This window comes from Balearica regulorum, chromosome 26, assembly GCF_011004875.1.
Source record: "Balearica regulorum gibbericeps isolate bBalReg1 chromosome 26, bBalReg1.pri, whole genome shotgun sequence".
Lineage (NCBI taxonomy): Eukaryota > Metazoa > Chordata > Aves > Gruiformes > Gruidae > Balearica > Balearica regulorum.
The window spans coordinates 3,201,324-3,228,978 of NC_046209.1; the positions used below are offsets into that span (position 1 = coordinate 3,201,324).

At 44.8% G+C, this 27,655-nt stretch overlaps 2 protein-coding genes across 12 annotated transcripts in view; both read left to right on the top strand.

Annotated features, from left to right (window-relative positions):
• UHRF1 (ubiquitin like with PHD and ring finger domains 1) overlaps positions 1–19,376 on the top strand; it is a 34,344-nt gene extending 14,968 nt beyond the window's left edge. For 3 of the 8 annotated variants that reach the window (XM_075736148.1, XM_075736149.1, XM_075736152.1), the window contains 16 exons: positions 5,861–6,023; positions 8,739–9,002; positions 9,773–9,945; positions 10,387–10,602; positions 11,463–11,569; positions 11,740–11,926; positions 12,657–12,780; positions 12,864–12,971; positions 13,768–13,872; positions 14,703–14,809; positions 15,639–15,801; positions 15,901–16,038; positions 16,426–16,537; positions 16,655–16,812; positions 17,163–17,261; positions 17,899–19,376. In XM_075736148.1, coding sequence (XP_075592263.1) covers positions 5,871–6,023; positions 8,739–9,002; positions 9,773–9,945; positions 10,387–10,602; positions 11,463–11,569; positions 11,740–11,926; positions 12,657–12,780; positions 12,864–12,971; positions 13,768–13,872; positions 14,703–14,809; positions 15,639–15,801; positions 15,901–16,038; positions 16,426–16,537; positions 16,655–16,812; positions 17,163–17,261; positions 17,899–18,045 — 2,361 coding nt within the window. In that variant the 5' untranslated portion in view covers positions 5,861–5,870 and the 3' untranslated portion in view covers positions 18,046–19,376. Of the gene's footprint in view, positions 1–549; positions 663–2,304; positions 2,358–4,629; positions 4,745–5,586; positions 5,728–5,860; positions 6,024–8,738; positions 9,003–9,772; positions 9,946–10,386; positions 10,603–11,462; positions 11,570–11,739; positions 11,927–12,656; positions 12,781–12,863; positions 12,972–13,767; positions 13,873–14,702; positions 14,810–15,638; positions 15,802–15,900; positions 16,039–16,425; positions 16,547–16,654; positions 16,813–17,162; positions 17,262–17,898 lie in introns of those variants that run through there. The other 5 variants (XM_075736147.1, XR_012832536.1, XM_075736150.1 and 2 more) reach the window with 5 other exon arrangements.
• Positions 19,377–21,761: 2,385 nt separating this feature from the next.
• The window catches only part of KDM4B (lysine demethylase 4B), a 90,904-nt gene continuing 85,010 nt past the window's right edge, over positions 21,762–27,655 (top strand). For all 4 annotated transcript variants that reach the window (XM_075776775.1, XM_075776776.1, XM_075776777.1 and 1 more), the window contains exon 1: positions 21,762–21,939. The gene's annotated coding sequence lies outside the window, so the exon portion shown is untranslated. The remainder of the gene's footprint in view (positions 21,940–27,655) is intronic.

A 27,655-nucleotide genomic window follows, 5' to 3' on the forward strand; every position in this document is an offset into this window, starting at 1 on the left:
GCCCCAGCCAGCTTTGCCCGCAGTGCAGGGAACAGCCTGACCGGTTCTTGGCCGCTCTCCCAGTCTTCCAGTTCACCTTTCTGCTGGTTTTCAGACTGCAGGCTGTTTTTCTACACACCTATCTGCTTCTTCCTCTACTGCTGCACTCTTGCCTCATACCTTTAGGTACAGGTGGGGTGGGCTAACACAACGCTGATTGTTTTTTGATAGACGAGAGGGTGGCTGTCATCTGGGCCTGCTGAGTGTGTCCACTCCATCTCAGGCCAGTGGTGAGACCTCTACTCTTGCTTCCCCAGTAATCAGAAACACCCTTTACATTACTCCCCAGTCTTGGGGTTTGGCTAGTTTTACCCCGATTCTTCTGGAAACTGTAGGAGCATTAAGGAGGGCAGCATTTATCCTGGACTCCAGCATCATCTCTTCATTTTGGTCTTCGGAGGAGCGGTGAAGATATCAAACAGGACAATGGAGTGCATATTTGCTTAACCTGTTGTTGGCATCTATCATGCAGACAATGGTTTCACCAAGGGCAAATATGTTTTTCCCTAGGGAAATCCGAAGAATCCTAGAGCCTCTTTGCTGAAGCAGTAGAGAGAAACTGCTTCTTGTTCAGCTTCCACCACCAAAGAGCCTTGCATGGAGGGAGAGGAAGATGAAATCTGGTGAGTTCCAGTTGCTGGGTGCAGCATGACTCTGTATCATCGCAGTGCATGTGGAAACGTGAACACACACCCACTGAGGCTGCTTGACCTTACATACAGGCCTTGCTCCTTACCCTAGGGGAAAGTCTCTTGTTGTGTTGCATGTGACATGACTGAATCATCACTAATCCTTGTGAACAGCTATGCAAAGAATACATATTTGCACATGTAAAAGCATAAATGTTAGCACTTGTGAGGAAGGCAAAAAAAAAAATGGTTAAAAGGAGCATGTTCTAGCTGTCTTGATTTTCTCTGACCAGCTGCCCGGGTTCAGGGAGTCGTGGCTCTCAGAGCACTGCCTATGTCTCAGGGGGTTAAGCCGTACAATGCATCATGTCCTAGAAGAGAAACATAGTGCAAACCCCAGGACAGAGATGGCAGGATTTAGTTAAGGTGTCACTTAGACACTGAGAGGAAGAAGGTTCAGCAAAGTGATGGAAGTTCATGAACATTGAGTAGGAGAAAGCTAAGGCTCCAAATGAGAACGTGAGAAGTCTGTGTCCCCAGCTCAGATAGTTTTGCTTTGGGACCCTTGTTTTCCTGCACTGGTTTCCACATCTGAGCATTGATTTCCATGCTCCGCAAACCCCAAACTAGTTCTCTTAGAAATGGTGGAAGACAGAATTAAGTTATTTGCACATCAAGCAATATTTTTTTTTTGTGAGGGCATTCAACTGTTGGTGACGGGAGGCCATTAAATAGCTAGCTGGGGCAAAGGGCTTGGCATTTTTTCCACCTGTGTCAGGTAGAGTAGTCTGCTTCCCTTACGTGGTCTTGCATGTGTCCTTCATGATTCTCAAGAGATCTTCTCTGTAGCTGCATCTTCTCTATAGCGGGGGTGATTTCAGAGCCACAGCAAGTCCCTTGGACAAAGCAGATGTTGCCTCTTTAGCTGGTGGGTGTGGAGGGGAGCCAGGGAGGTTAGCTGAAGAAGTCAAAGGTGCATGTTCCTGAACCCAGCCTTCTGCAAGCTAAGCAAGTTGCTGCCTTTTAGATGTTTAGGGCGTTTGTACCTCTTGTGATGCTTCTTGTGGTTTTATGGGACCAGCCCCCCTGCTATTTTTCCCAGAAAGTGCTGTAAAGGCATCGTAAGGGCTGGGCTATGAATCATAGTCACTGTAACGGGGAGACTGTGCTACCTACCCAAGGATAAATTTGGCCCCCTTGGAATCAATAAGACTGGCTATCAATTCTTCTTCATCCAAGACTTGTTTTAATGATGTTTACCAGCGGTGGTTCTTATGTGAACGCCTGGACTTTTGTTTCTCCTAAAACACTGTTGCAAAACTTCACTTTGAACAATATTACCATGGGCTGGGAGACTGTTAATGGTTTTGTCTTGTTAACTGCATCTTTTTGCAAATGAATTCGACAATGCTTTAAGTTTTCATAAACTGAATTGGATATCCCTGCTGGCAGGAGAAGCGAGATATTGTTTCCTCACAGCATGGGACATCTACCAGATGGCAGAACAGTGTTTTCAATCAGAGTCGTAACTCCAAAGAAAAGGAATGCCTCAAACAATCTGAAAGGGAGGAAACTAAAACTCGTCAACCTCTTAGATAACTGCAATATAACGAAGTCACGTTCTTTTTTCTGGCAGTCTTTGGAAACCTGAAGCTCCCAGGGCTTTATCTCACTAACACCAAGTTCTCTGTAAGTTACTCTGGCAATGTTCTTGTTTTAATAGAAGAGAGGACCTTAAAAGGAGAGCATATATAATTGAACCTCTAATGAAATCAATGTTCCACTGGTAGAATGATCTAGAATTGAGCCTTATTTTAAGTGATTTGTAGACCTAGCAGTGTGTAGGATGTAGCGCAGTTTTTGCAGTGTGTGGATTCACTGAATGAGTAAAAGTTTCTCTAGAAAGTGGGCTTCTTGTTTTCTGACTCTGATAGTTCTCGGGATGCTACTAGTCATCTGCAGCAACAGGCCGGAGCCTTTTCCTTGAACAGTCCGTGTCTTACAGTAAGACTGCATTCCCTGTGCTGTGATGGGAACTGCCGAGGGCAAAAGGACACGTGTGTGACACGCTTGGATATGTGTATATATAGTTCTTAAATGGACGTGAGATGGGACCCTAACGGGACATATGGGAGCATGAAATGCAAGGCAGTAAGCTGCTATCAGAAACGTATTTAGCATCCAAGCGTGCGTGATGTGAATAGCTAACTGTTCAAATATACAGTCCTTGTACGTCAGCTTGATGGGGCACAGAGTACTTAGGGAAAGAAGGGTCAGGTGTGTATCTTAAAGTGGCTTGCTTTGACCTTCTTAGGGCACTCCTTTAGAGATGTGATGACAAAAAAAAGTCTGAAAGAGGGTGGTAAACGTCTGTTGTTAAACTGTCCTGCATCTGGAAGTCATGAGGGGTGTGGGTTCTCCACTCCTCTGGAAAGGGGACTTAGGTGGGTGACAGAATATGGATCCAGGTACGCTGTTAAGCAACACTAATTTGAACTTTAGGCTAGGAGATCCAAAACCCAGATCCTTATAAAGGTGAAAATGTTTTTTCCGATGCTCAGCCTTTCTGCCTGCTCCCTGCCAGGTCTGTAACGTCTGAGAACCCTTTCAGGCTGTGGGAAGGGCTTGCTGCTGAGGTAGGTCAAGGTTAAGACTCTAGTGTATCTAGAAGGGGAAAAAAATGACTTTCTGGCAAGGCAAAGCCTTCAGATGTGGGAGGAAATGAAGCCTGACTGCTGCAGGTCGCAGGTCAGATTCAAGGCTTTTGTGCATTGACACATGCCTAACCTTTGGTACTAACCTAATCTAGGCCAGTGACTTTCAACCTGCGATCTGTGGCTTAACTATGGGATCCTCAACAGATCCTAAGCAAGGAGGGGAGTAAGGAAGGGGCGCACGCTGTGTAGGAGGCTTTCGTGTGCTGTATGCGTTCACTACAGCTGTCTGGAAATCGGGGGGGGGGGGGCTGGGTGCTACGTTCCTCTGATTTTGTATTTTTTAATGTGAGAGGTTAGCTCTGTGGGTGCAGGGTGGGGTATAACACGGGAAACACCATTTTGCATTTATCTTCAGCACGCCTCGTGTTCTCTTTGTCCGTAGCGGCAGGACAGCAGCTCTGCAGGGCCTCGGCAGGTTGCAGTGTCGGTGGAGCTATTCTGGCAGCGCCGAACCGCCGCCATTGCCGCTTTCCCACCCCGGGGTCTCTCCCCGCAACTGCCAATTCTCATTCTTTTATCCTTCTTTTGAAGCTGACTCTTCTCAGAAACCTTACGGTAATCCCCTGTTTACAGTTTACTCCATCCGATGGCTGATTTAAGCAAACTTTATATTTTTTAATTTCCTTGTAGCGTTAGTAGTTTGGGGGAAAAACATCCTCCCCGACCAGCCCTTTTTGTCGGCTCACGCAGCCACGTGCACGGCCCTGCCGTGTCACCCAGGCCACGTTTTCAGGAGCGGGGCCGTACACAAGATCCAGAAGCGACCCGGAGCTAACGGCCTGGGGAGTTAGAGGCCTCTTGTGGATTATTCGGATTATTTGGATTATTCAGATTATTCGCATCACAGCAGGGCCAGGAGCTCCCCGGGGGGGACACAGGACGCCTCGGGTGAGGGGGTGCATTGGGAGGGCGGCTGTCAGAGGGGGAATCATTCGGGTCTCCCCTCCCGCAGGCTGCTCGCAGGGCTCTCCGTAGCCCGGTTTTTAGAACAATAACCGGCACCGTGGCCGCGGGCCCGGAGGACGAGGGGCTTTCCCGGCGGCGGAGCCCACCCGGCGCGGGGAGTTTGGGGGGCGGGGGGGGGGGGGGATTACCCCCTCTGGCAGCAGGGCGGGGGGCGCCGGGCCGGGCTGCTCGCCGGGGATCCCCGGTGCCGCCCTGGGAAGCGCCGGTTCCGGCGGGTCCCCCCCCCACCCCCGGCCCTTCACCGGGAGGCGGCGGCGGCCCGGCCCCGCCCCGCCCGCTCGTTCCCGCCAGCGGCGGCCAATGGGCGGGCGCCCGCCGCGCACGGGGCTTTTCCGCGCCAAACTCCAAAGCCCGGGGAGAGCGCGGGCGGCGGCCTCCAGCTCCGCCACGCCGGTGAGTCCCGGCGGGCCCCCCCCCCCCCCCCCCCAGCCCCATCCCGCCGCGGGACGGGGAGCGGCCGGTGGCACCGGGAGGGGGAGGATGGCGGGGGGTGGAGAGGCTTCCCCCCTCCCCGTGTCCGTGCCGGGGGCGTTGCGGGTCGCGGCGAGGAGCGGCTCCGCGGCGCCCGAGCCGGTGACAGCTGCCGGAGCGCTGGGGCGCGGCTCCGCTGCTCCCCTCTTCCCCCGGGGGGGGTGAGCGCTCCGGTGCCGGGTGGCGGGACGCGTCGCTCGGGGGCTGTGGCAGCGGGATCGATCCCCCGCCCCCGAAACGGGACCGCGGGGGGGTGTGTGTGTGTGACCGGCGGGGAGGGGCGCGGCCCGGCATCGCCCCGCTTGGCGTTCGGGGCTGATGCGGACGGGGCTGGCGGCGCCCGGGCCGGGTCCGGCAGGGCCGCTGACACCCCGCGTTTTTTCTGGGGTCGGAAGGAAAGCTCTCCCTCCCCCGGGGTGACTGTGCGCGTTGCGATGCGCGGGGGCTGTAGGTGCGGGGGGGTTGTGTGTGCGTGTGTCCCCTCCCGCGGGGAGCTCCCACCGGGGACGCGGAGAGGCCGGTGGGGGCTGCTGGCCGCGACGGCCCCTTTAAGACCGCTCGCTTTCCCCCACCCGCCCGCTGACATTTGCATAATCACGCGAGACTTCGGCCGTCGGCTGCGCGCGCGCGGGGGGGGGGCGGAGTCCCCCGCGAGAGCGGCGGGAGCGTTTCAATTGTGGCGCGAGATACAGTTGGCGCGCGCCGCCCGCCCGCGAGGGCGGCAGAGAAGACACGGACGCAACCAAAGCCGTTAGGCTCAGCGTGGGATAGGGCGGGACTAACCCTTCAATAACCAATCGATGTCGGAACCGGCCGGGTTGTTGACCAATAGCGTAGTGGGGGTTAGAGAGAGGGCGGGCCGGCCGGCTGGCTGGCGGGCCGGGCGGCGGGGCCGGGACGTTGCGGTAGGTTGAGCGTTCTCATTGATGCTGTGCCCGGTGAACCGGATTCCACGTTTCTCGTCTTTTTAAACACCGTTCGCTTCACACACACCCCTCCTTTTTTTTTTTTTTTTTTTAAATCCCCCGGTGTGAACAGAACCGGCGCCATGTGGATCCAGGTGCGTACCATGGACGGGAAGGAGACTCACCGCGTGGATTCGCTTTCTAAACTGACCAAGGTGGAAGGGCTTCGTCTACGGATACACGAGGTTTTCGGTGTCGAACCCCACCGGCAACGTCTCTTCTACCGTGGCAAACAGGTACCGACACGACGGGGGGGGGGGGAGGTTTGACAGCCCCAACCTCACAGTTTGGGGGGGCGGGGGGGGGGCCCCCCCAAACTGTCCCCCTCCAGCTGAGGAAGGCTATTTTAATTTATTTATTTTTTAATTGCGTGAAAGTGGGATGTTTTGCTGCCATCTAGTGACTCCCGAGCTCCCTTGTGTGCTGTGGGTGTGCAAAGAGAGGAGTCAGCGATAGTGGGCTCTTTTTTAGTTGCAAAAGTGTTTTTTGTTTTCTTATTACTTTTCATCGGGTTTCTTGCTTTTCTCTTTTGACACCGCCTTCGTGAAGTCTCTGAAAATACAGATATTACCAGATATTTTGTGGTTGAGCGCTTAAAGTTTTTGAGCGTTGCAAGTTTTACCCGCTCTGAAAGCCATAAAGATCCTATTTCCCGTTTTTCTTCGGAAACTGGGAGAGCAGCTCATGATTTTTAAATTCTTCTGCTCTTAAAATCTCATTAGATGCAGACCTGGCTGTAAAATCTTGAGTAGCTCAGTAGCATGTTATGTTCTCGACAGTATGTTTACTCTCGCGGTTGTACAACTATTTTCTTCCACAAGAGTTAATAATGTATCAAAATTAGTATTAAAGACCACCAAAACTGTTTTCAAATACTTTTTTCCATATCCTGCACAGTACTGCACTGCTAAACCTTTATGCTAAAGAAACTTCTGAACCCGTGCTTGAGACATTAATTTCAGAAATAACGGGGTGCTTTCGTCTGCTGTTGGAATACTGAGATGGGTGGAGTTAGGCAACTTCTAGTCGCTTTTTTCCACCTTTCCCTCCATTTTGACTTGATTTGAGCTAGCTGTACATTATAATTAGCTGGTGTGACCGCAGCATATGGAAATACACCTGGATTAGCTTTAATCTAACAAGCTTGGGTACCAGTAGTAGTTTAAAAAAAAAAAAAAGAAGCTTGTAGGAATACTTAGCATCTCGGAAGGGCTTGTGTCACCTCGGGTGCAGTAATTGCCCGTTTGTGGTTGTAGATAAAGTGATAAGGGAGGATTGGTCCAGGGCAGGTACCAACTGTCAGCCTCATGCTGAAGTCTGTGTGGGTAACAAAGGTTAAACAGATTTTCAGTAAAAGTGGTAACTTTTTTCAGTAACGCTGCACTTGCCTCACAAAGATAATTCCTCTTTGTGTAATTCCAGTAGTTCTTAGTTTAGGCGTGGTTTTAGACAGAAACATTTATCCAGTGTGATCTAACCTCCGTTAGTCATCGTTCCCCTGCTGTGCCCATTCGTGCTTTGTCTGGTTTTTTGAATCATTAGGAATGTGCAAACTCTTACTAGGTTTTAAAATGATGTTAGGAAAATACTCGTTAATTAAAAACCCTGCCTCCTTTGTTAGAGGTACATCTTCAGATGCTGGCACTTCTTTCAGACTGCTCTTTGGGCTCCTGGGCTTTTGTGTCCCGTTAGTGTTCTCTGCTTTTCTGTTTCTGTTTGCACCTGTTGGTGCTTGTGTTCCTCCGCGATAACTACTGTTGTAATGATACTATGTTTGTGCTACTCTCTCTTGGTTAAGAAGAAACAAGCGGTTTCTGGTTTGTTCTTGTGTATCTCGGTGAGTTTTCGTCTATAAATCAGCAAAAGTCCAGATCACTTCCTGTACAGTCAGATTTCCAGGGATTGTTTTATGCCATAAATCAGAATTGAATTATCATAGTGATTCCTGTGAAGTGTAAATTTTTGTGGTTTTGCTCTGTTTCCCCCTGATAGAGAACAAAGCTCTGGGGATTGCTTTTTCTGGTGGTTCGGGCTGGAAGGGGACGATCATTTCCTGTATAATTTCTTAGTCAGACCTTAAATATGTGGTGAAGCTTGTCTAAACTTTTAACTGCACTGTGGTCTCGAGTACTACATTTTAACTCTAAAATGGTAGTGTTCCTCAGAGTTCTTGAGGGGTAATTGAGAGACCTGTTTGGTCTTCTGTGCTTCTCTTACTTTTGCAGGGGTAGGGTCTTGACTTGACTACATCCGACGACAGACTTGCAAAATAAACTCTTAAAATTAGAGAGGGTGTGAAATTAGGATGTGCCTGGCTATGCTAAAAAGTGATTGGGGAGTTTCAAGTTGAATTGAATCTCTCTTTGATTTTACTTTCAATGGAAAAATTGTATGCTGTCTCAGAGAAAAGTAGGTGATTAACTCTTTGGCTTCTACTTAATGCTGCATTTAACAGAGTGATGTTGTAACAGTCTGGAACATATATGATTATATTGTACGGACCAGGTGTGTTAAGGGATTTGTCTGAATAGAGGAAGAAAGAAGTTCCTTTTAAGTTTGTAGGTTATGTGGAATTATCTTTAAATTCTGATAGGAATGTAGGGGATCTGTAGTTCTTCCCAGAATTGATATTTCTAGGGAAGGTACTGCAAACCTTTTCATATCTCCTAGAACACAGTGCCTTAATCTGGGTAGCAAGTCTACTGCAGCATGGCAGTCTTGTTCCTCTAGCTTGTAGAGTCTGTTGAGAAAATAACTTTTTAAATAGTAAGAATAACAATCTATAAGTAACTGTGATGCTGTGGAACTGGCAAGTTCCTTGATTGTTAATGGTTTTCAAGCAATGTGGTCTTCCTTGGCGCGTAGACACACTTACAGCATGATGGGTGGTTTTGAATTAGCAAACCTCTGTTGAATGAAATGACCAGACTATCTTGATGCTTTCCCTGTAGATGGAAGATGGTCACTCCCTTTTCGATTACAGCGTTGGACTGAACGATATTGTTCAACTCTTGGTCAGACAAAGCCCAGCAGTGCTTCCTGCTGTTAGTAAGGAAAAGGATTCCGAACTTTCCGACACAGACTCTGGCTGTGGCTCAGGCCAAAGCGAATCTGACAAAAGCTCCCACAATGGAGAAGGTGCCATGGAGCTGGAGGGACAGCCGAGCACAGCGGCACAGCCGGACTGGACTGACCCAGGATTTGGCCTCTATAAGGTGAGCCGTTAAAAAACCCCTAAGATTACTTAAAACTGCGCTTCAGGAGGGGAATTGTTTCTCTGTAGCTGAGAATTTCTAAAACTTTCATGCCTCAATTGTGTGGATGGGTTTTTTTTGTTTTTTTTTTTTCCTCAAACCCTCCCAGAGCAAACAAACAAAATAACCCCCAACCAGCCCACAAAACAATTATAAATGCAACATGTTATCGATCAAAATATCTTATTTTTCATTTTATCCTTTTAACTGAAGCTACAATACATTAATTGATTAAAAAAAAAGGCATTCAGCGTGCCTGTTTTGATTTAAAAAAAAAAAATTCCCAATATTTTTGCTCGGGGTCACTGCATTTGTCAAAGCTTAAACTTTCTTGAATGAACAAAAGAAAATTTCAACCAGCTGCTCAGAATCACTTCACTTGTCTGGTTCAATGGATTTTATTACAGATCTTGTGATGTCTTTGCCAGGCTATGAGCAAGACAGTTCTGAAAGTCTGTTATAGACTAACTAATAATGGTTTTGTACTAGATAACAAAGCTGTTTGTACACATGTTGGTGTAGAATTTTTAGCCATAGAGGCTCAACCTGAGAAGACTGTAGGGGTGCACAAGGGGATCAGGAAGGTAAAGGAAATCTTAATTTTTAAGGTGAACTGTTAAATACCTTGATAACGCTGAAGTTCTTGAAATAGTTAAATCTTCAAGTAGACTTGGAAATTAATGCTTAATTTGAAATCCATTTTGGTGAGCTGTATACTTTGCTTTGTGTAGATCAATGACTTGGTTGATGCTCGAGATATGAATATGGGAGCGTGGTTTGAAGCCCAGATTGTAAATGTAACCAGAAAAAACCCTACAAACAAATCAGCTGACAGTTGCACAGATCCTGATCAGCCAACAGTCATTCCTGAAGAGGATGTAATATATCATGTGAAATATGAAGAGTGAGTTTGGTACCTTCTTGGCTAATTATATCATTTGGGTCATGATGTGGATGGGAAGGTTTATTGTAGAGATCCACAAAGTAAAACAGAACTAGGCTGACTCAGTAATTACGTTACTGAGCCCTGTTAACTGTAAGTTTCTCTAATGGTTGGAATTCCAACTGTATTCCGTCTGGAGTTCCAGTGGGTTGGAATCAAGTTTTTAGAAATATGAAATGCCATTATCCAAGTTTTAAATGGGATATGATAGTAGCCAAGTTAGACTGCCTGCTTCTGGCTGTGGCTGTGGGAGAAGGGGATTTTATTCTCGATGGTATTCTTGTGTGTGGTGTGGCATTGGTTCTTAAATCGACCTGTCTGGATAAAATCTATCATTTGTAACAATTTACATTGAATCTAATTTTTCTTCTCTGTCCCTCTGTGCCTCCGTTCTACTTCAAGTTATCCAGAGAACGGAGTTGTAGAATTGAGTTCGAATGATGTACGGGCTCGTGCACGGACTATTTTGAAGTGGCACCAGCTAGAAGTAGGACAGGTGGTGATGGTCAACTATAATCCCGATGAACCAAAAGAGAGAGGTTTTTGGTATGATGCGGAGATTCTGCAAAAAAGGGAAACAAAAATGATCAAGGAGATAAATGCAAAGATACTACTTGGGTAAGCAAATTCATAAAGAATAGAAATGTGGAATAAATTGAACTCTTCAGTTCTACTTAAACTTTCATGAGGTCTGAGTGCTGGAAAAAAATGATGCAACAAAAATGGTGCCACAGCAGTGCTGGGGAGGGGTGAGAAGGTGGGCTGTCCTTTCTGGGTGACTGGCTTTGTCGTACTGCACTTCTGATTAACTTCTGGAAGAACGGGACGCTTTAAGGAATCACAGGGCATGCTGATCTGGGGATTCACATAATGCCAGGAAGATGTGAAACACTGTATTCGCTAAGAGCTGCAGAATTGTTTACTCTGTTAACTATCCATAATGGTTTTATGAAAACTCCCATGTAACACTTTGTGCTAGATATGATAATGTAGACTGAACCCTCACTTTATAAAGATGATGAAAAATTACTCCGTTCTCTCTTAAAGGAGAAAATGAGCCTACATACAAGGGACTCTCAACTTCAGGAAAAAAAAAAAAAGTACATATTTTTTCTTAGAGTTTTAGATAAATTTCACTGGGTTGCCAGAATATTCCCCCTTTTTCCTCTCACCACAGTGATTCTGACTTTTTAGCTATAAAATATGAGAAGATTTAGTCTGAAAGAGGGAGAACAGTTACTAGTGATAAAATTGAATGCTACAAGTGCCTGGATTCTCATTGAGTCAAGAGAGGGTGTGCTTAATTGCATGAAAGTGATTTGTTTCATGGTGATGCTGTCATGCTGCTGTCCCAGATGATGTGATGCAGGGCTAATAGAGCAGTCTGCATTACCCATGTACATGCACAGCTGTGAATTCATGCTGTATGATACTTTTAAAGTCTGCTCTTTTTGACTTTTATCACCTTCTCCTTGTAGGGATGCTGGTGATTCCTTGAATGACTGCAGAATTACACTAGTGGATGAAATTTATAAAATTGAAGAACCAGGCAGTGCTTGTCCTATTAGCGCCAGTCCATTAAAACGTGAGTCTGTCGCATAGTTCTTACTCTGTGATATTCTGCTAATTGGCTTGGTGAGGTTCAAAGGTCTAAGAGTTCCAAGACACTTGTAGTTGTGACTTCTTTCACCATTTCCAGCGTATCTTGGCACTTTGCAGAGTCTGAAGTAAACTGTGGTTCCATTTTGCTAACAGGACAAAATGGACCTGTGTGTAAAGCTTGTAAGGACAACCCGAACAAGACCTGCAGAATTTGTGCTTGCCATATCTGTGGAGGTAAACAAGATCCAGATAAACAGCTAATGTGTGATGAGTGTGATATGGCTTTCCACATCTACTGCCTCAACCCTCCCCTTAGTAGTATACCAGATGATGAGGATTGGTAAGTTCTAAGTATGTGTGTGTGGTATCGCAATTACCATCTAATTGGGAGCAGAAAGTGATGAGGTCTAGGGCTTCGTGCTGCTCTTAGGTGGCAATATCATGACTCTACAAGTGAAGAGGTGTGTGTGTGTTTGTGTTTTTTTGGTAGGACTTCAAAGCTTTTCTTGAGCATCAGTTTAGTGAGAGTGTTTTAAGCCAGTGGCTTTCAAAGTTCTTTTCCTAGTTTTTGGATCTATATGCCTATTCAGAGAGAAGTGCAGCTACCTATAAACCAAATGCAAACCTGATCCCAGCATGTTTAACTTGTATAATGTTTTTTATGGGTCACTTACAGGTAGTCCGCAGGCCCCATCACCGTATTTGGCTTGTAATAAATACTGTTTTATATATTAAATATTTATGGTGATAGATACAGAGAGAGATAGAGAGAGTGAAATCTCTCTACGTATATACATATAGAGAGATATGCTGTTTTATTCCTTGTGTCCTGTTTGAGAATTTTATACAATGATTTTTTGATACAGCTGATTTCCTGACACATCTGCAATGGCTTAGAGGATTGTGCAAGCTAATACAGGTCTAACAACTCCAGTAGGGAGAGTTGTTTCGGTGCCTGGTCTAGTTTCACATGGGGAAATTGTAACGTTATAACTCAGAATGTTTTGAGGAAATTCTCTTTTAATTTAAGGCTTTGCTACTAGCTAATTTTCATTGACTGGTGACTTTAGGTATTGCCCTGAATGTCGAAATGATGCAAGTGAGGTGGTTTTAGCAGGAGAGAAATTAAAAGAAAGTAAAAAGAAACAAAAGATGGCATCTGCTAATTCATCCTCGCGGAGAGACTGGGGCAAGGTCAGTTTGAAAGCAGTTTTATTTTGAAGAGTGGCATTAGTTCCTTGTAATTCTTGGCTGATTGCTCTTGCTTTTTGAAACAGGGTATGGCGTGTGTTGGTCGCACAAAGGAGTGTACCATTGTCCCCTCGAACCACTACGGACCAATTCCTGGGATTCCGGTTGGCACCATGTGGAAGTTTAGAGTTCAGGTATGAAGCTGAATCACTGGCCTGAGCCACTGTAGGGGAACATGAGAATGATCCAGCTCTTATGAGAAACCTGAAAGAGTTAATCTTGGGAGCGTATGCCACTGGATATGGAAGTGCCCAAAGAAAGAATTCTGGCTTTGTCTAGATCAAGTGTTCCATAACTAATGCTGCATTGTCCAGGCATTTCAAGTGGTGGGTTTTTTTTTTCCCCTTTGCTTTTTCGGTGACTCAAAACCCCCAAACCAAACATGTTTCTTTCCAGGAGGTTCTCCTGGAGGTGTGTAGTATCTCCCACTTGTTCTGCTGGTAAGGGTCTCTCTCAAGTATCGAGACTTATTAAACAGAAGGTTTTCTCGTCCTGTTAGAAAATTGGGGAAGAAAAAGCCTGGAACTATCCAGATCTTGTTTTCAAGTATTAGATGAAGGTTGCTACTGCAAGTCTTTCAAAACCAATCCCCTTATACAAGCATTTAATTTTAATACTTGCATTATTCTAAAATTCTTGGAGCTTTTTAATCAGCCATCTCAGTGGGAAAGATCCAAATTTCTAAATTGACATCACAAAGAATATCTATGTGTTCAATTTACTGAAATATTCAATAGTTATTTTTTAAAAGCATTTTTCTTTACGTGGAGCTTTTTGGAGGATAGTGGTGAGAACAGTTTCACCCCGTAATGTACGCAAACCAAACCTGAAATAGTACTGTTAGTTAGTTTAGTTCCCAGACCCATGGGTAGTCATATTGTTTGTAGCCTCTCAACAGCAGTTGCCTTGCAAACTTTTTTTTCTTCCCAGGTGAGCGAGTCTGGTGTTCACAGGCCCCATGTAGCAGGTATACATGGCAGAAGTAACGATGGTGCCTATTCCTTGGTTCTGGCAGGAGGCTATGAAGACGACATAGTAAGCAAATCTTGATTATTTATACCTGAGAACCAATCTACCTTGTAGTTAAAAGAAAGACTTGGCCTTAGTTACTTCTTACTCTATATCAGGCATTTCCCCATCTTTATTGTTCCTCAGAAGAAAACTAGACAAAGGAAAACTACAATCCAGTAATGTGTGCCAACCTGAGAATCAGGATCATCTAAATTAAGCTTAATATCCATGTGGCAGCTTTTAATCCAAGAGTCCTTAGCTGCCTTTTCAGGGTCTCACGGTATGTGCTGCCAGATCTTCCTGTGTCGGAGGAGTGTTCAGAACAAAACTAGGGGCAGAGGTCCTGCTTCTGAACGTACTGTTTGGTTCTGTTGCCAAACCTAACCTCTACTTGGCCGTACCAGGCTCTACTCCCCATTCTTCTCGCAGATCACTGGTGCATTAGTAGCCCACGCCCCCTTACTCCAAATGCCTGTTAGAACTTGTGTTAAAACAGATAGCCATGAATCTCAGTAGTTGTTCTCAGTTTTAATTCTGAGTGCACGGTCATGTAAAAAGTTACATTATCCTTATCTGGAGCATGCTGCTGCACTTCAGGTGGATCCTATGCGAGTGGTGTGCGGCTCTCTTGGCAGAGCTCTCTTAGCACTGTAAGGTATGTGACAAGACAACAGTCGTCACCTCGACTCTTCTCTCTTGCAATACAAGGGAGGACCATAGACTAACTGAGCCTGGGAGCTTAAATGGAGGAAGTGTCATCCTTTTTTGAGAATAAAGCTAGTTGATTAAAAGACTCTTCTGTTTTTACTGCATTATTTTTGTGAATGTGTCGAAACCATCCATATACGTTTCAGGATCATGGAAATTCCTTCACATATACAGGGAGCGGAGGGCGTGATCTTTCTGGAAACAAACGCACAGCGGAACAGTCTTGTGATCAAAAACTCACCAATATGAACAGGTTGGCAACGTTTGCACTCCATTCCTAACCTTAATAGCTGGCAGTCCATCAACCTGAAAAATGGTTTGTCCTGTTTTTATCAAAAGAAACTGCCTAAGTGGAAAAACTGTCAAAATTAAGTTTTGACTGTGGTGTAGGCTGCAGATCGGTTGTGCAATGGAAATGCTTCTTATAGTACACTATAAATGAAACAGAACTGTAAATGGTACTAGTCTCGCATTTAATACTGACTGAAACTTAAGGAACAGAGTAATAAATTAGCGTAGAAGTTTTCATTCTCTCTCCTGAAGGCCTTTGCAGCCACTGGTGTATGAGTCACCTGGGGAGACCAGATCATTTGTAATTCTGAACTGTTACTTTTACAAATCAGTGTGGCCTTAAGTGGACGAGGTGGTCTGCACAACTACATTAGGGTAATGTAATGAATAATAAGCCTATTTAAAATGTGTTCCTCAGTCAGGAGGCTTAATTACTATCTCCCAGAGTTCTTAGTGTTACAGAAGATACTTGAAAGCGTTACAAGTTAAGACAAACAAAAGCCCAGCTACATCCTTTCTTCTTGGAAAAGATGCAGAAGAGGCTCCTTCTCTATCTGCAAAGAGGCAATAGCTTCCACTTTCTTGGTAGCCATTGCTGTGGTTCAGCACAATACCAGTATGCTACTACTCTTGGTATTGTACTCAACTGATTCAACGTGTTGGTCTTAGTAAAATACTATAGTTAAATTTATTAATTCCTAGTAGCTGGTTTACCGTGCAAGCTTTGCTTTGCTGATTCTGAAGAGTTCTGCCTGGTAAATACACCCAGTTGACTGGGTTTTCTCTTACAGAGCTCTGGCTCTGAACTGCAGCGCTCCCATCAACGACAAAAATGGTGCTGAAGCCAAGGACTGGAGAGCTGGAAAGCCGGTCCGAGTGGTGAGGAACGTAAAAGGAGGCAAACATAGCAAATATGCCCCTGTAGAAGGGAACAGATATGATGGGATATATAAGGTAAGGATTTGAATTTGCCTACTGAATTAGGGAAAGACAATGTGGTTACGGCCAAGGGGTTTTTATAGCGTATGATGGATTGCATCTGACTTTTTTTAGGTTGTGAAATACTGGCCCGAGACAGGGAAATCTGGATTTTTAGTGTGGCGTTACTTACTTAGGAGGGATGATGAAGAACCTGCTCCTTGGACCAAAGAAGGAAAGGACAGGATGAAAAAGCTTGGCCTAACAATGCAGGTACGCTTTTGGAACATCGTCATGGTTTCCCTGGACAATGAACTTGATGGATAGCGGGAATTTTTCTATTATACGTTCTTATTGAGGATGATCTGCTTCGCCTTGCGTAAGAATCAGGACAGCCCCTTAGACTGAGGGGGATGCAAGTGCTTTCAGTCTTGTGGGTTCTTTGTTTTCTTTCTACATCAGGAGGTTAAATGGACAAAACTTGCTTTCTTGTACAGAATTTCTAGAGTCTGAATAAGTAATTTGCAAGAGCAGAGTTCTCTATTGCTTAAAAAAGAGAAGCCCTAGAGCAGAGGGTCATTCTTCTGACCCGTAATAGTCTGTAAGTCTATAAACTGGCATGTTTGCATTGGATGCTTTTTGTTTTGTGTTCTCCCGTAGTATCCTGAAGGGTATTTGGAAGCTGTTGCAAACAAAGATAAGGAAAAAGAAAATAATGGAGATGATGAGTTTGATACCCTGGGGAGAAGAAAGAGGAAAAGGAAATCAGCAGGTTTGTGGAGTAGGCAAGTGGATATAGAAAGCCTTGTAGGTTTTTGTGCATTTTACCTAGTTACTCTTTTCTAGGTGCTTGTTGTTTGTTTGTTTAAAAAGTCACGTTTTCTTTCAGGCGGGGAGAAAAAACTCATCACCTCTTCTACGGGGAGTCAAAAGAAAACTAAAGTTGAGCCATACAAGCTGACATCTCAGCAAAAATCTCTTATAAAAAGTGATGAAGCCAATGAAAAACTGTGGAATGAAGTACTAGAAGCTCTCAAAGATGGACCGGTATGGCATGCTTTTTCCCCCCAGAAATAAAGCGAGAACTAACTGTGGTACTATCCCTAGACACAAACTTCTTGGCTGCATTAAAGAAGCAGCCTCAGACCTTTAGTGGTTTTTTTAGGGTAGACATCCACAGCATAACTTTAAAGCACTGTGTTTGAGGTCAGTAAGAAGAGAGTTACCAGAACTGTTTAATGTGACTATTTTTGTTGCTTGTTAAGCTTTGTAGAAAAGCTTTCTCTGACTAAAGTAATCCCTTGGATTTTATGTGGGGTGGGTTGGTGGGTTTTTTTGTTTGGGTGTATCATTCAGAGGGTAGTAGCAATCAGTTGATTCAAATGTTCTCTTTACAGAAATTTCTAAGTAAAGTTGAAGAGGCCTTCTTGTGTATTTGCTGCCAGGAGGTTGTGTTTCAGCCAGTCACGACTGTATGCCAACACAACGTGTGCAAGGTGAGCAATCACTAGAACTCTTCTGTCAAATTCTGTTGAGCCAATGAGCCGTGAGTTGACTTGTTCAGCGGTGGGGGAGTCATGGGGGGTGGCTGGTTTGGGTTTTTTTGCCACTAGTTAGTCTTCTAGCATCAAGTCAGGTTTATACGTTAAAACTTTACCATAAGAAAGTTCCAGTATTATATTGCTACTTATCCGATTCTTGTAAAAGATGAGGAGAGCTGCTCTGCAGGCTCTGTAATACTGCTGGGTGGCACCGATGGATTCACCAGCATTACAGAAGGAACGGGCTTTGGTTTTGTTTTTTGAGGAATGATGTGTTTTTGCAGAAGCTCCAACAATCTTTAACAGCTGCTGGGGAATTCTTGATCTTTAGAAATGTAATTGAACAAAATATCTCTACCGTATACCTAAATAGTGTGTCCATGACTAACGTGCTCTGAAGCGCATGTGCTATGGCATGTAACGAAGGAAGTTTTCTCCCCAGCTGCCAGCCTTGCGTTGCTTGTGGCCTTTCTCAGATCTTGTTGATACCTGGGTGAACTGGGATATAAAAGGATTCTCATTCTCCTTGTAGAATAAGCTAAACTGCCCATCTCCCCTTCTTAAACGATTATTTGGTTTTGTCTTTCACCAGGATTGTTTGGATAGATCCTTCAAAGCTGATGTGTACAGTTGTCCAGCCTGCCGCTACGATCTTGGCAAAAATTATACCATGCAAGTGAATAAAACACTGCAGACCATTCTAACTCAGCTCTTTCCTGGATACGGCAATGGACGTTGATTCTGTAAAGCACTTCTAATTTTCTTTTGTTCAAACTTATTAATGGGTTTTCAATGGGCTTAATTAAAAAAAAAAAGTAGTCTGTGTTCTCCCAGACCCCTAAAAAAAGTTTAAAGTCTTCCTTGTTTTTAAAAAACTATAAACTTCAAGGAATATCCTTTTGTATGTTCGTGGTTATTTTTTTTTTTGTTCTAAATGTTGAACTTTGAGTTGTCCCTCACCCCCTCAAAACTGCCATTCATCAGTGCAAAATTATTTTTTTAATGGACTTACAAAGTGCTTCCGGTAAGGCTGCTAATGATTATGAAAGTTCTCAGAGTGCCCCCTGTGCCCCCCCCCTTTTTTTTTATTATTATTCCAAAAAATGGCTTGGTTGCTAGAACAATCTTCAATGTTTGGGGATTTGGCCATAAAGGTAGACTTGTGCATCACCTTGGCAGCATTTTGACGCTCAATTTGTACAAGATGGTTCCTGGCTTATGATCTTTTTACCACAAGTGGGTATTTGCTATTTTTTTTTTTTAAAGAACTGTGTTTTATACATTCGACAAACCTATCAAAAGCCATTTCCTGCTAATTTTGTATATCAAAAAAAAAAAAAAAAAGCTGCTTGCATATAGCCAAGTGGTTGGAGCAATATGAAGTACTACCTCAGTTGGACTTCTTTCTTATTGGGGAACTATTTGTTCAGCCAGGTGCTGTCTTCTATCCAGAAATGCCATTGTGGAAAATACTAAAGCCATTCTTAAGTGCCTTTTGTCCTTTTCTGAAAGACTGGGCTCTGAATCACCATATATATATTTTTTTTTCATAAGCACTGAATTGTTTAAACTTGCCAACCGGATTTTATTCTTTGGGTAAAATGTAACACTGTAGCTGTATATGATTAGTGTGGATTTGCAAACTTTCAGGTTTCCTCCTAATGCTAGGTGTATTACGGTAACATGACTTTTTTCTCTTTGTTTTGCTGCATTGCTACCTGGAAATGGAGAATAACCAGTTCTGACTTTTTTAATGAAACATCTTGTTTATTGTACATGATACCGAGAAGGCGTACTTTTGTGAATGGGTTGTCTTTTTCTAACATAACCAAAGTTTGCAGTTTAATACCTCAACAAGACAGGGATGTTGTTAATCACACTTTACTGCAGACAGACTGGAACAAATGTGCCTATTTTTGGTTTTCTTTACTCCTACCCTTTTTAAAATTATAATGTTAATATGTTAGGGGGAAAAAAAAACACGTTTTATAGGGTTTTTTGCTGAATTTGTCAATTTTTTGTACAATGTGCAAGTTGAAGTTCTCAAAATAAATATCTTTTCAGATGAAAGTGACTCTTTTCCTTCAATTCTTTTTATCTGAAGCAGGTTTCCAGACCTAATTGCTTGGGCAGGAATTTGTATTTATGCTCTATTATGCTAAGCCTTTTATTTTTTAAGGCCTGTTATTTTCATTATGATTTTTCATTACCAAGAAATTGGGAAATGCTGATTTGATATTCTTGTCTTCAAAATATTTGCTTCTAGGCACTAGTGAAAGGCATATGTTCAACTGAAACAAAGATTCCTCAAATGTCTCTCTTTTTGGGTCATAACTTATATTAGATTTCCACAGTACTAAAATCCAAATATCAACTGGTAATTGGAATTGCCTGCACATTTAATGAATAAGACCAAAATTGTTAGAACTGCCATGTTGTGCATCACATTGGAGGTGTTTATGGCAAGTAGAGTGAGCATCTTCATCAACTTATTAAACCACTGAGGTTTTCATAAACAAATGCAGATGAAGCAAATGAAGAAAACACAGGCATTTGAGATATTGAACACAAAAGCTGTGAAATTGTGCAACTGCTGCTTAATTGGCTCTCTAAAATAAATTTATTTTAAGATTAGTGTTGACATTAAACACTTTAAATTTCAGGTATTTAAATTTCAGTGAAAATGTCTTTCTGCTCTTTCATCTCTCTTGTGATGAGAATTTGGGGTGGGTGAGTGAGTGAAACTGAGAAGTGTGCGTGTGTATGTAAATTAGAAAAAACCTATTGCAATGACCTCCTTAGTTTATTGGTTTTGTTATTATTTGGAATTTGGAAAGCAAACTTTGTTCTCCTGCATAGGTTTCAATGTACTGTTATAAGTGTTAGTGTTTGTTTAGCATGAATTAGAACTTCTCTGTAAATTAGATACTTTATAACTTGGGGCTTGCTGATCTCAACATAAAGCTGTGCTATAAAGTGAGCTGGTGTCTGGCTCTGGATATGAAAGGATTGTCTGTTTTAATGGTAGAGATCATTAGTAGGATGATGCTTTGTTTCCTGTACATACTTGTGTACATTTGTGTTGTGAAATGCTGGAGTAAATATCCAATATGTGATTTGGTAAAATAAGTGTGTTGTGGATAAGGAATCGGGAAGCACAAATAACAACTGGAAAAAAACCAAACAAACTCCAAACCAACCAAGGACCTTTCTTCTATTTTGGGAATTCCTACCTTGCTTCCTAGCAGCTGAACAGAATCTATAGTCTGCATGGTTTAATTGAGCACAAATTAAAAAATGCCCCTGATAGTTCTTCCTCCTGGCAGGCTTCCATGGTCCTGTAACTGCAGCCAGTTTGAGGAGCATCTGACGGGCGGTGGAGGTGACTGCTGAAGTCAGGGCTGGGAGGCGAGGCGGGAGGAGCTGGGCCCGGTCCTCTGGCAGGAGAAGGGCACCCACTGCTGTCCCTGTCAGGGGGCCGTGAGGTGGGGTACTGCTGGGTCGTCTGGCGGGAAATTGGAAGGCAGAGGTAAATCCCCTTGTTTGTAAAGAATGAGCTAGTGGGGAGAGGTGGATTCAGCACTGGTCGTAGCTGATGGTTAACTTTTTTAAAGCTCTAGGTACTGGAGACAACCAGGTACCTAAAACTACCCCCTGAATACAGCTCATCTCTTGATGCCCATTTCCCTCCTGTGGCCCCTCAGGCTGCTCATCCCTTCAGGGGTGGCGGTGTCAGGCAAGAGGGGAGGCGCGGGGCTGGGGCTGGTCTTCGAGCTCTGCCGACTGCAGGCTGGTGATGTGACCATCTCTGTCGAGGGACGGATGCCAGCTTTAACGCCTTTGTGCTAGCCCTGCAGGTGCCCTGAGGACCGCAGCGCTGGGCGAGGTGCTGCTCGGGCCTGTCGGGGCCCCGCTCAGGGTAAGCCCCCTCACACTGCGAGGCTGAGGCCTGCAGGCCGGCGCTCTGGGGGCGCAGGGGCAGGTTAACGATGGGTCCCCCCTGCCCGGCCGCCATGAGGCCGCCACAGGCGGGGGTGGGGGGGGCGGTCCCTCCCCGCCCCATTGGCGCAGGGCGGCCGCAGCCCCCCCCCCCCCCCCCCCAGCGCTGCTGTGCGGCTCCTCACGTACTCACCGCCCCGCGCCCCCGCCGGAGCGCAGAACTGTAGGGCGCTGACAGGCACGCCGCGCCGCCTATCGAAATCCGCCTTACCCCTCTGTCGTCCAATAGCAGCTGAGGGCGGGTCACCGTCTCCCAACGGCCGTGTCCTATTGGCGGAAAGCCACTGAGTGACGTGAGAGCGACCGGTTGACCCTCCTGTTGGTGGGCGGACCGTCACCCAGGGTAACCCGCCAATCAACGGATGCGTTCGTCTTGTTGTTCGGTGACCAGCTCCGCTATGGGCAGCAACCGCCGCCTCTCACCGGCGATGCGCCCAATGGCTGCGAAGGTGGTGTCAGCCGCAGCCAACGAGCTGGGCGAGGAGGCGGGCGGCAGGTGCTGGCCGCGGGGTGCTGCGCTCTCCTCAGCGCCCCCCTTCCGCTCTGCCCCCCGCGCCGGGCCGCTCAGCGCTCCGCTGACGGGCAGCCCGGGGCCGCCGCCGCCGCCGCCGAGGGGGACCGCCGGCGGGCTCAGGTACGGGCGCGACCGGTGCCTGCCTCTCTCTCCCTCCCTCCCTCCCTCTTCGCGGGGGCCTGCCGCCGCCTGCGGCTCCACCCCCGGGACCGCAGCGCCGGAGCCCCCCGCGGCTCGGCGCTGCCCACCCCCAGGTGCGCCGGACTCCGTCCCGCCGGCCTTCACCCCTCCGTTCTCCTCAGCGAGCCCCTTCCCTATCGCCTCTCCTCAGTGTCGGGCCCTGGCTTTGCATTTCTCTTCCGGACGGCGGCCCGCCGCGCCTCCCTCCGCCGGCCGGCCCTCCTCCTCAAGGCCCGGCCCTCGGTCGCCGCCGGGACCGGCCTGTGCAGCTAAAGGCCGGGCCGGGCCTGTCACGGCCTGCTCCGCCCGGCCCCGCCGTCCGCTTTGTCTCGGGGCGGCGCGGAGGGATCCCCCCCCCGCCGCCCCCGTACCCGCTCCCCGCCGCGGGGCCGTGTCTCCCCGGTGCCTTGGGCCCCGGCCCGCCGTCCGCGGAAGGCTCGGCGTCTGAGCGCGGTGTTTCAACGCAGGGTTTTTGGTACGGAGCGGGGTGGAGGCCCCGGGTCGTCCCTTACACCCCCCCGGGGGTACCGGCAGCGGGCGCCGTCTCGGTGGCGGTTGCGTTCGGGGGCGGTTTTGCACCGCGGTCGGGGATTTATTCGTGCGATGGATAGTAAGCCGGCCGCTCCGCGACTTGCAGCAGGGTTTGCGCTGGGTGAAGCGGGACGGTGGCGACTCAGAGCTGCCGGTCGCTCCGTGATTGTGTGTCTGGTCTGACGGCGGCGTGCAGCAGGCCCGGGTGTCAGAGAACTGGTGGCGAGAATATGACACCGGCATATTTTTCCTCTCTCTCTTTTTTTTTTTTTTTTTTTCCCTTTTTCACCTTCCAGAGACAAAGTCTAGGGCCGAAACTATTTTTTCCTCTCTTTTTTTTGGTGAATAAAACCACCCGTGGTTATATGCTGCGGTCCTTCTTCTTGCCAAACAGCCTTGAGCACAAACGTTGCAGCGTGAAAAAGTGACTGGCTCTGAAACAGTCGTGGTCTGCAGAAAGTGTTTGTCCGGTCACGCTTTGGTGACTTGTCTTGAGTTCTAGCTGCTCAGTTTGCCCTTTTTATGTAGGAATAGATAGAAGCTGTATTGGGCTCTTTTGGGATGTAGTGTGTGGTGGAAGGGGAAACTATTCAGGAAACCTTTCATCTTAAGGTGGTACTTGGCTTTCCTTTAAAGCTGGCTTTGATTCTTCTTCTTGGAAGATGGTATATATAGCTGCGTAGGAGCTAGGTATAGTGCAGAAAGACTGTTTTGGACTCCTTTGTTTTAAAGGGTTGAAGTAATAGATTTAGTTTAATACTTTTAACAAAAGCTGCTGTTGAGAATGGGTGCTGTTCAGGGGCACAAACTGGTTTTATGTTGCTGTAAAGGCCTACAACATTGGACTTCTGGTGTGTGACTCGGTTGCCTTTGTGCTGGGGCAGTGTAAATACATTATTGTGTTATATCGACCTTGACCCTTCCCAAGCAAAGTTTTGTTTAACCCAAAGGAATCAATTTTAAGGAACTCTGTTCATCAGAAACCTGATAGCAGGGTTTTTTCCCTTTTCCCACACAATAAATCACTTCTTTCTTATGAACTTTTCCTTTTTTCTGTTGTGTTTCCTTGTCCTGTTCTGTTAAAATTCACATAATCACGTGAAATCTTAAGAGTAGAATTTAAAATATACAGTTACATTTCAGCAATTACATAAAATAAGCATTGGAATATGTGGGGGTAATTGCTTTTTGACAGTAAGTTCCTAATTCTTAGGTTCCCCTGTAATAAGTGAAAGAAATCGAGGCAGGTAGACTGACTCCTCCAGTGCCAAAAGCAATCGACGGCTGTTTCGCGTTAATGGTAGGAGTTACTCCTATGCAAAGTATATGTAGGTGGATATACTTGATTCCTTGGTACAGAGCTGCTGCTCACATGTAAGACACTCACTGAAACATCTTTTGACAGGAAAATGCTGTCCAACACTCAGTAATATTTTAGTATTTCTCCTTTTTTTCCTTTTCTCCTTGAAAAGAGATAATTCGCTTAACCAATCCAGTGGAACCAGTATATATATGGTCTTATATATGTTAGTTTTCTTAGTAAGCTAGAACATGTGGACAAAGGAACAAAGTACACAGCTCTGACATTCAGAGTTGGACTTTAGGGTGAATATGGGCTTTTATATATATAAAACCTTGCGTATGTGAGAGGTTTCATCAGCTTTTGATGAAAAGTTGATAGCAAAACATACTTTCAGGGAGAATCCCAACTATTTCCTCTAGATAATGCTGGTTATTGGTCTGAGGCAAATATGGTACTTGAACTACTTACCAGCCTGTTAAGCTGAACTATTAGAGAAAAATGAAGTGAAAACTATTTCTAGTGATATCATCTACTCCTGTCATTTATAACAGATAGTGTAGAGTGATTGTTTTACAGATCTGCAGGCACTGTTTTAAATTATCAAAAACACAGACAACTTCTGAAAAATGTGGGCTATTTCCATATAAAAGGTCTCAAGAAATTTTATATGAGTTGGGAAAACCAGTTTATCCAGACATGCTGGATAAGCATGTTCTCTATATGGGGTTTTTTTTGGTACATTTATCAAGAGTTATGTATTCTTATTTTCTACTAGGATGTCCAGCGGTGATACAATAAACAATGAGTTGGCATTCAGGTAGCTCTAATTAGTCTTCGAAGTTTACATCTAATTTCAATGAATAGGGAAGTTCACACATAAGTAGAAATAACAGCTCTGTCTTGCTGCAGGCCAGGACAACCGTGCATCAGTTAACACATTATGAAAATCTCTTTGCAGTCATAAGAATTAGAAACTTTATTTCCTTTTAATTAATTCTAGGCAATAGAGAACTGCGGACCAGTGAATTTTCCACCCTTTCTGACTCACTTTTTATTGTTTTACCGTGTGCCGTTGAAAAGGATTTGCAATGCCTGTTACTGTCTGTTCATTGTCTGTGTGTGCTATAGGCAGTGTTACTTGCAGTATAGCATCTGTTAATATCAAAGATGGATGACAGCTAAATATGTCACTGCGAGTGAGGGATTTGCTTAATATATTTGGATGCCATTAGGAGTCTCTGTGGCTGTGCAAGACACTGTTTGAAGTAATTATTTGTCATCTGTTTAGGAATCAAAAGATGATTTGTCCGTTTTGTGCACTAGGAAACGGAAATCCTTGAGTAGTGCAAAATATTGGCTGAAATCGTGTGATTTTACATAGATGTAGTGATATTAATGTTGTGTTATTGTTCTCAGTATAAAACCATTGTGGAATGAGAAGGGTGTTTTTCCATTTTCAGTATTTTTCAGTAAGCTGATTGCTTAGTAATATTTTTTTAATCTTTGTTTTGGACCAAATATGTTACTTATGGATATAGCTGGTTATTCCATGGCTTAATTAAGATACTTATTTTCATTTATATTTTCCTGGCGTAAATTATTTTCTTTTATAAATTAAGCAGTTCCTCAATTATAGTCTTACTGGATGGCTGCTAACACAAGAGGAGGCATTTGTATTCGGTTGTGAAATGTGCAGTATGAGATCCTTACTTAGTCTGTGCATGCCTCAGTCATGGCAGAAATGACCTGCAACTTAATTCTTCTTTTTTTTTTTCCCTTTGCTGTTTCAGAAGGCTCATGAACAAGCCACAATCCCCTATTTCTTGGTAAATACAGACTTGTTCTTTCGTTGCCTAAACTTATGTGATAGAAATATTGTACTTGAATATGGCCTAAGAAGACAATGCTGGAAGTTGATGGTGCGTTAAGGTGATTTCCTGAGGTGTTCTGATAGTCCTTTACAATTTTCGATATGCATTCAGAGTAGCGGGGAGGATTTTGGTGAGCCTCTGAGGCGGCGTTGTTGTTGTTGTAGGTAAGAAGTTTACACGAAGTTTTCCGTATTTATTCTCAGTTCTGCGTTGGCAAAGCAGTGCAGCTTTGGCTGGGATGTATGCGTTAAGGTTTGGAGCTGTAGCTTCCAGAGAGAACTGGATAAAATTGAGCTGGGAGAGATTAAAATTGTCTCATGTTACCTTGAAGTTGATGTGAAACTAGCTTGGTTTTCTCCTAGGTTTCGCTTTAATTTTAGGTTTTAAATTGTCACTCTTTTCAGTTGCAATTTTGGTTAAAAAGCGTGAAATGAATATGAAATGAGGTAGGAAATGCCTAACAGAAGACTCTGGGATTCCCCCTGCTGCTCTCTGTGAAGATGAGGAGTTTAAGTTATTTACAGGTGCAGCTGAGGATAGGTATTCCTGCTGAAGTGCACTTCTGGAGCTCTACGAGCTACGTTACGCTTCTTGGTCCTGTTCTTCCTCCTGCTGCCTTTGCCTCTTGCTCAGTCCCTTCCGAGTAGGTAATTTTCTGGTGATGAAGCTGCACTTAAGCCTGGAATCTGGGTCAGTGTGTCACACCCACTCTAGGCAGGACCTAAAGCACCTTGTGCAAAAAAAATGCAACCAAGATTTTGATTTTTACATTGGCAAAATAGCCAAAAGCGCTTAAAACAATCACAGCAGTTTGTTGAAATTCTGTCTTACAAAAATCTGAAGCAACCTAGAGAAGAAGGTGAGCAAGTTACTGAGAACATTGCTGCAGGCTTGTAGTTCTGACAGGTTTGCTGAAGGAAGACTGTTGGGAATTAGTCCTCATTATGGTATTAATCTGATATGGGAATGACCTTTTTGTACAAAGTAGTGCAGTAATCCAGTTTTCTGAAATGCATGTGCTTTATGATAAGAATAATAGACTATGGGTTACTTAACAGTATTTTAAGGTTTGCAGCACTGCCGTATTGAATTCAATGCGTTGTGGGTTGAGACTTTGAATTCTTGTTCAGACTGAACAGGAATACATAAAAAAGAGGTCCTTTTTTTTACCCCCAGGTCTGGGCAGGAGGTTTTTCCTTTCATTGTGGTCTTGCAGTTGAAAATGATGAGCTCCTAAAGGCTGTTCTTCAGATTCTAGCAAAGTGAACCCAAAGTAGTTTTGTGTACCTGGCATCAAAGATCCAAAGTCACAGTAGAGCTGCTGAGAAGAACCAGTCCCAGGTTAAAGGTCTCTTTCTTTTTTTTTTTTTTTTTTAGTATTTCTATAACTCCCTTGCAGTAAATATAATGAAGATGATAAAAGACAGCAAAAATAACTTTTGTGTCATGCAGTAAGCTGAAGTTTGTAAGATACCTGGTTAGAGATTCTGTCTCAGTAGTGATATGCTGACTTGTGTGGTTTTTAGTGTGAGTTTATCTTGCATATTCAGTAAAACAGTGAATTTTCGGGGAGAGACAGTTGGGCACTGATTCTGAATTAAATCAGAAATAAACATTACAGAAGGCTGTTGACTACCTTCAGGCAGTAATGAACTGTTTTAATTTCTTACAGATTTATTGCTCTTAAATCTAAACACTGTCTGCTTTTAAATGCTATTTGTAACTACATAATTTTGCTGCAGTTTGAAGAAATATATGAGTAACTGTACACTTACATAGCTGAGAGGATGTTTTGAGGGAAAATTTTATTTTGCCTTAATGAGCTACATATGCTGCTTGATGTCAAGTGTAGGAGAATCTGGAATTCTAGAGAAGCCTCGTGGAGTGTAAAAATTTAATAGAAGATACTCTAATTTGTCAAATCCCAAGCACTTCATCCGCTCGGCTGGTG